The sequence below is a fragment of the Diorhabda sublineata genome, chromosome 8 (genome assembly GCF_026230105.1).
Source record: "Diorhabda sublineata isolate icDioSubl1.1 chromosome 8, icDioSubl1.1, whole genome shotgun sequence".
In the NCBI taxonomy this organism is placed as follows: Eukaryota; Metazoa; Arthropoda; class Insecta; order Coleoptera; family Chrysomelidae; genus Diorhabda; species Diorhabda sublineata.
The window spans coordinates 4,783,634-4,792,114 of record NC_079481.1 but is presented as its reverse complement, the minus strand read 5'-3'; the positions used below and the strand labels follow the sequence as shown (position 1 = coordinate 4,792,114).

The following is an 8,481-nucleotide window of genomic DNA, read 5'->3' as shown; positions in this document are numbered from 1 at the left end:
TTCCAGAAAAAAATTTCAAATTAAGCTCATAAAAAGCTCTACAAAAAAGTTTATTGACATTTTCTACGTAAACCTCTTTTTTGTGTATAAGCGAGCGAGGCAATGTAAAGAATGTATTTAGCATTTTCTGTAGAGCTTTTTATGAGCTTCACATTTTGTTTTTTCTATGAAATCTATATTTCTATCTCTGTGTGAAAAGTCATGATGATTGAGGCAAGCGCAGAAGAGTTTCTGAGAATAAAGTATGCAAATGCTTAATTTTTATCAAATAATCTAACCTAACCTAACCTAACCTAACCTAACGTAACCTAACCTAAGCTAACCTAACCTAACCTCATTTAGCTTAACCTATTTCTAGATTCCTACTAAAACTCTTTAATTGACACTTGTGATTGCCTAATAAATTATTTGGCAAATAACTCGATTTATTCGTTTAATTTATTAGAAGGTGAAGAAACCGAATTTTTGGTTATTCGGTGAATAGTAGTTAGCAAGGACTTCATTAGGAAGTAGAGAAACCCGGCCTAAAGGTACTGAAAGAATCGTTTTTAATGACACGAATCATAATTTGAATTTACTGTAGTGTAATTATGATCATCTTCTAAAAATAATCATTATTCAGTAAAGAAAATGCCAAAGGAAAATATCTTCTTCCTTGTAGCTAAGAAAATTCCGGTGATCCGGCACATCCGCTATTATGAACCAGCAGCGCAAGGACAAACAATCGCTAAACCTCGTGCACCTCCGCTAGTTTGGCACGCTATCCGTCTAATGCCGAAGAGAAACGTGAACAGTGTGTGTCGATGTACGTAGGTAGAAAGAAAAAGAATTTTTTTACGTAGTAATCGGTCCCGCGTGTAACTCGCAATACCAAAAACATCAGACAATAATAAAATGATACAATTAGCTGCCAAAGAAATTAGCTGTGATTTGTGTTTTTGTGATAGAAAGTTACAATGTTTATAAAAGTATTATGTAGTGTTATCGTGACTAGTTTCATTGGAAATTTGTTAAATGCATCGCCAATAGATCCTGTTCCTCACCCAAAAGGTAATTTATTATATCTAGTTACTAATACATATATTATCAGATTGATACAATAATAATTATCAGTTCTCTTGAGGAGGTTGAGTATTTTATTACGTAAACATATAAAAAAAATTGTATTTAGTAACAGTTTTGCTCCGTCTAAATAGTAAGGAGTGTTGTTTACAGGTGTTGCCAGGTTTATTTAATATTCTTGTTATTTTCATAGTTTCAATTGAATTATTCATGTTGAAGTGAATACAGTTATAATAACCAAAGCTAATATTTGACTTTTGGCTTTCAAAAATGATTGTGGACTTGAAATTATTTGTATAAATTTTTTTAAATTATGGTATCCAAGACAGTGACTGATCTAAGTTTGGCACCAGTACGATTTCCGTGGCACCTGGATTTGACTATGTCATTTTGTAAATCGAGTAATAAAAAATAAGTCGAAAATAAAGAATAAAATTAAAAATATTTTTAATTTCTTTTGTGGGAAGGATCCAATCCCATATTGAAGTTTTCTTTTCTAATATCTTACTAAAATGACGCATCAAACTTTTGACGAGATATATAACGATACTGATGACGAGGATGATGCATTTCATTGTGCGGCAGGAGCAGCCGAGTTTGATAATTCTCAGTCAAATGTAGATGATGAGAGAAATTTTGAGCTAGGTAAAGATTTGGAAACAATATGGACCATTCAAAATTTTCTAGGACATCAGCGTCGAATATTATTACTCATCTCTCTGGTCCACGTGGGGAAGTAAGGAGGTCACTAGTGAATTGGAAATATTTTTATCGAGAAATCGAGGAATATTGGCAAATGTACAATACGGTCCAGCGGTTTCTTTCACCAACATAGAGCGTTGAAATCAAAGAGTTGATGGGCCTTCTCTTCATGAGTGGGGTCAGTTTAGATGAGATGTTCTCAACAACCCAAGGACCACCGGTATTCCGTTGCACTATGTTCTTTATATTTCGAAATTGCTGGCACTATAATTGTTTTATACAATTAGTAACAAATTTATAAAAAACTCAAGTTCCTGGTTGAAGAATGAATCTATTGATTTTTACTATGTTTTAAATAATTTCATAGAGAATATGTCTGTCTATTAAGGTATTTTTTGTAATTGAATGTCAATTTTTTCCCAAAGTACTTTATATTCTTACTTATTACTGTTTCCCATTATTATTTTTGTATTTTACCTCGAAAAATCGATATTTGGAGGGTGGGATCTGATCCAACCCCTCCTTACCATTTATGTCAAGAAAATTCACCTTAATGTTAAAGGGTTAAAATAAGCTAATGGCGATTCAAGAGTTTACTAAAGAACTTTAACATTCATTATATTTTAAATTGCACGAATATAAAAAATTCATGTATTCATGTAAATACTGACTTCATTGTCATAATTGTTACGTTAGAGTGTAGATAAAAGTTATTTCTATGGCTTTTTTCATGAGATGAAAAATCAGTGTTTGTATATTGAGATCATTGTTTTGTTTCACTTTGATGAGATTGTTCATTTAAATGTTATTTTAGCTTTTTACTTTGTTTTTACGAAAATTCACCTTATTTTGTGACCGTACCTCGTACAAATAAACTATCTCAACCGAAAATAAAAAGAGCTATTAATTAATTCCGCTTCGTGAGTATAAATAAGTTTTTTTATTTACGTACAATAAACTGATTGACATTATTACGTTGAAATACATTTTTTGTTATCTGGTAACGTGCAAATAAAAACATGAAATTAACTGTAAACAGTTTTTTATTATAAATCTATTCAGAAACCTGTTATATTCCAGGAGCCGTCGTCTAAGAATGCCCCTCGATACGCGTGCATGTAATTTTTAACACACTTTTATTACTTTAGCCTGTTCGATCTATCGATATATGTATATTTAATTCAATATCAATTGCAGATTATAAAAAACCTTCCCGACAATTTTGTTTGATCTCCCATAGGCGCAGATACCTCATTTTATAAATTGAATTATTTTGAAAATATGTATATCTCATGCGTGGAAGTATCCGTTACAAAGCAATCGAATCATTATAAATTGGAAAGATGCACTTAATTATATTCCTACTTAATTTGCTATGACTGAATATTAAATAAAACGTAGTAATAAGACGAGTAAAATGTACCTGCATGTAAGGGAGTTTGGTTAAAACAGGGTACCAGACGTGAACTGAGCCCATTTTGTACCCCATTCGAAGGAAAATAAATTCTTAGCAAATAAACAAAAAAAACATTTCAATCCCAAAGTATCTTTATAAATAATAATGGTATTTAGAATCGTCTGAACTAGAGTCATAATTTGATTGAATTATGAAGGGTTGTGAAGAGGGTGACACCACATACTCATCTTCTTCTTTGATAACATGTTCAACACAGTTTTCTTTATTATTAAATTCATACCTGTCTTTAATCCCACTACACTGTGTAATTTCATAGTCTTCATTCGCTTATTGTCTAAACAACGCCCTATTTCCATTTATGTAAAGAACTTTATGAATCAAATTAATCTCACCAAGTGACCCCAACGCTTATCGCAGACTGTTGTTTGAAGAAATTGTGTACACACGCCTTCCACGCATTTATGTTTACGGTTTGATGTTTTCATTAGTAAACATTGGAGATGATGAGTCCACGTGGACTGACGGTTTCTTTACCGAATTTTATACGGGGAGTAAACATTATTTTTCATTCCTTAATTTGGTATGAGTGCCGTGCGTATTTCTGAAATATTGATTGTTCCTCGCATAACTGTCTTCTGCAATTGATATTGGAAGAACTATAAATATTTGAATTCGATATCACGCCAGTTATACAATGTACAACTAATTTAAAATTTCGTGTACTCATCAAGGACCACTGGCAATACAATAATTTCATAAATTCGCAGCATTATGATTATCCGGTTCATCAGGTACGGTTCTTAGAAAGTATATGAATAAAAGATTGAATTGAATCGATTCTCATATAACGGTGAAGCTTTGGATGAAATAAATGTCTGTAAAGTGAAAATTCCAGGATCACAGAAAAATAGTAACCATCAATGTGCTGTAGTTTCAGTACAAATTTATCTTTCTGCATAAACTCCTTCAAACTTTTCCTCTTTAAAGCAGGTTGTTGAAAATGATTTTTAAAGCTGTTTCCCCAAACTCCGGTCAATTAGTGTCCCAGGGGCAGATGAGGCGGGACACGGGACAAGAGAATGGAAATCGGGATTGTCTCGGGAAATATGGGACGGTTGGCAACCGTGGTTATCAATTACCTTTAGTGCTAATTGATTCCAAACATAAAACAAAATGCACATTACGCATAAATGTTAAGGGATTAGCAGCTTTCTACTTGAAAAATACAGAGCACTTCTTTTTAAAGTCGGAGGTCGCTTTGGTGATGAAGTTTTTGGAGATTATGTAGGATAATTGGCTAGAATTTCAATAAAAATGATTTGCTAACAACTTAGGAAATAAAGAATTCAAATTATTACTTATTTTTATGTTTTTTTTATAATTTTTACAATCTTGTCTACAAAATGTAACAATTTTTTGACAATAAACTCTTTCTATATTCGTCCTCACATTCTATTTGACACAAGCGTTAAAAAAAATTTATTTTTCACAATATTCACTCAATATTCTTTGAATTTAGCCAATAAATCTTTTCCAACCACTTCGTTGCTTGCGAATTTTCTAAAAATCTCGAGCGATAACATGCATTATTACTATGTTAAAGTTCTGAGGAAGAATATTAACCATTTGTTCTAACCATTCTTTAAAAACATCAGCATTCATGTCCTCTTGGTAGTCACCGGAACCTTTAACAAAACCATTTGAACTACCGATGTGTACTGTTATCAGTCTGCACACCCCTTTCCTGTTAGTGGATTTGAATCAGTAGAATAATTAAATGAAGAAGTCTGTCTTCGACTTTTCAGTTTCATCTAACCAAAATTCATTACGTGTATGTCCATATTTTATCTAAATAAAATATACTTCTTGTTTGGTTTCTTATTTCTTTTAGATTTCTTAGGTAATTTGTTCTCCATACTACAATATTTTCGTTTAACAAAGACTTTTTGGAATGCTTTTGCCAGCGAAAACAAGAACTTTGCATACTGTCTGAAGTTTTCTTCTAAAGAAGAGCGCATGTACTTTACTTCGAATTCTCCCTTTTAAATGAATTTCGATTCAAAATTCTGGTTTTCCTGGAGCTTTACGTGTTATTTGATACTTGCCACATATCATCAATACATCTGTAAATCGTATATTTGGCGACAACAAAAGTACTACTCACTGATTCCATCGTGTCATCAACACTTTACATAAATGGTTGATTGTAAATGACAATTAAATATTAATGTTTTTTCAATGACTGTTTAAGGAACGACTTTTCGGCGTTTACGCGGCCCAAATTTCCCATAATCACACTGAAATCTTGCAAGTTGCAACTGAACTGTTGAGAATACACAACTTGGACTTAATCACTACATGGAAAAACCTAAAATTGTATTTTCCGTGAAGAAAAGATTCTTGGAACTAAAATGAAATAAAATTTCAAACTTTTATTGTTAAATAGTTCTCTTAGATCTTATGTTACGACTATGAAATCTTTAATACACAGGGTTTTTCACCACTCCAAACCTTTTATTATTAAGAGACCAATAGAAGTTTGAAAACTTGTATTAGCTCTGGTACATTCATAAAAATTTGACGAAACATTTAGAGAATTTTATAATATTTCAAATGAACGTACTAAGTTTTGGATTAGTTTGTCCATGAGTCCATGCAAAACCTATCGTCAATATACCTGTTATAATTTGAAGAAACGTCTTTTTTTGTAGATATCTTTGTAGCGATATTCATATAGGTAGTTAATTTTTTCACAATTGCTATTTCAAACAACACCTTAACAACAACAATTCCTTGAAATGTGAGTTACATATTGTCGCCTTATGTAATAAATTAAGTTCCTCCTGTTTTGTGCTAAGATCAGATTCCAAAAAACTGAACTTATTCACCTCTTCAACAGTTTATTATGCCATTATTGAGTTGCATCTCCAATATGCCCTTCCCTTCTGGTGCGACTTAATTTGAGCGAATCTTCAAACTTCAAAAGAGAGCTGTTAGATATTTACTTGGACTAAACAGCAGAATGACTCTTACTTACAATCCTTCAAGGAAGAATAGATAGAGTAGACCAATTTTCTCTTCTTAAACTAGAGAGGAATTAGAACAATTACTATTTTGCACCTCACGCTTTTCTTGTCAGTCATTTTATTCGTATATTTAGAAGTATTCAATTTGACTAATTGTTTCTTGTTTTTTTAAATGAAGTGCTAACCATGTTAGATCATCTTGCCACTTCGTATAGAGTGGGATGAGATTATTCGGTTTCATTTGATCGGACGATTCTTTACCTTACTTCTTAAAGAAGCTCTCGATATAACTCCCATTCCAATCCTTCTAAACAACCTCTTTGATTCGCACCAACAAACTATTTCGAAAAAATCTACTTTGCTTTCCTCTACCCTCTTAGTTTTAGTTGAATCTTTACATACTCCATACCATTCCTCGACGTTGCAAGTTTTCTGCGATGTGCCTCTAACCTAGTAAAATAATTCATCAGTTAAACGGTTAAATGGTCAATTCATATACCTTCGAAATAATTGCATTTACGAATCGAGGGGCCTTTTGAATCAACTCCTCGATTATTGGTTGTTTAAAAGGAAAATATTATCTGTATTCTATATCTTTGAAATTTTATGACGTTTTCTTGTGTTGCTGACAATTTTTTTCTTTATAAAAAAAATTCAGTGGGCGCTTAGTCATGAAACCTTGGTTTTAAAACGCTTGAATACGAAATAATAGATTGTTCTTCTTCATTTGCATTAGTACTAATCGTGAATCTTTCAAGGTTAAAACTTAATTTCCTCATTGATTATTATGATCAAAAACTATTGCAAAAAATTAACTATATACGGGTTGCAATCAGCCTTCAATTTAATTGAAGGATGAATAAATGATAGTGAAATATAATAATAGAAATAACGAGCCCAGTCTAACCAGAACTTCACAGAATGGATGAGGAGTTGGAAACTTTTGCGTAGAATAGAGTTTCGAATAATTAACATATAGCAACTAAAATCATGCTAACTATATTTTTTGAAACTGAAAGTGTAATTTTTCCAAGTTTTTTCCAAGTTAGCTGGCCAACTAATCAAAAATATGGAAATAGAAAATTGTATATTTTGATGGTAAACTACAAATATTGATCAGTTCAAAAGTTGCTGCTTTCATGCCACTCTTATGCTGTCATAGCCTCTAACTTGAGAATTGATATTAATCAATTTCTGGAATATGGCTTTCCTCTGTACGAAAATTCAAATTAATTCCGCTTCAATTGCCGTCTAAGAAAATACCAACTCCGATATCGAGACATGTTAATGTTTAAGGAGAAAACGGGAAAAAAGATTGCGAAGGTATTAAACATGGTTGGTGCGCCATTTCCTGCCATGCTGATGTTTTTTACACGGTTATAGATTTCCAATATCATAATAATTGCTGATGATTTTAACAATAAATATGTATTTAATCGAAACAATGTCCCAGTATCAAACTAATCGAATCAAACTATCTGCCTGCTAATTATAATCTTATTTGGTGAAGATCATTCGGGTTCAAAGAATTAAGAAACGCCTGTGGGTAATGGATGGCATCTTCTTGATCCATTACATTACCAATAGATCCGTTGGTAACTATATATCTCCTGGACGTTTAGTTAAAATCCCCGGTAATCTCATCCATGATTTTATCACAACTTCTAATATCTCTAAAAGTCCTATATAGAGCTTCTGCAGAACCTCTATAGATAATGGTACATTCGACCCAGATTTTTAAAAGACGTCTTGCAAAGCTTTTCCCAAAGGGCCATTTTTACGAATGAAGCACGCGCTATCTTTCTGTAAAGAAACAGTTAGAGATAGTTTGGAATTATTACGATGTATGCGTCTATCTGTGAGAGCTGCAACGATTCCTGACAACGTTACTGCCAAAGCTAGTTTTACTTTTTCTTTTGTTAATATCAGATTTGTAATGGAAATTTTGTCAGCTCTATCTGGAGCACCAAATTGAAAAGAACATTGTGCATAACACGATTGTACGCCGTCACCTCTTAATTCTCTTTTGTGGATGACTCGGACATGACACCATCTGACATGGTATTTTACTAATGTTCATTTCCCTACAGTAAAGCCTGTCTTAATAAGTTTGATAAATATAACAATTATCAATCATTTGCCAATTGAAATCAAATCGATATCATATTTTATATATTTGTTATCATATTTTTATTTACGAATTGATGATCGGGGATAGCTTTAGAAGGGCTGTTTCCTAAAGTTCACGTCCTTGTGTTGTTGATTTGCATCTGT

The 8,481-nt window shown here is 32.3% G+C and overlaps 1 protein-coding gene across 1 annotated transcript in view; it reads left to right on the top strand.

Moving 5' to 3' along the window:
• The first annotated feature begins 766 nt into the window (after positions 1–766).
• LOC130448365 (disintegrin and metalloproteinase domain-containing protein 10-like) overlaps positions 767–8,481 on the top strand; it is a 237,446-nt gene continuing 229,731 nt past the window's right edge. Inside the window, exon 1 of the mRNA XM_056785723.1 lies at positions 767–1,050. Within this exon, the coding sequence (XP_056641701.1) occupies positions 957–1,050 (94 nt within the window). The 5' untranslated portion in view covers positions 767–956. The remainder of the gene's footprint in view (positions 1,051–8,481) is intronic.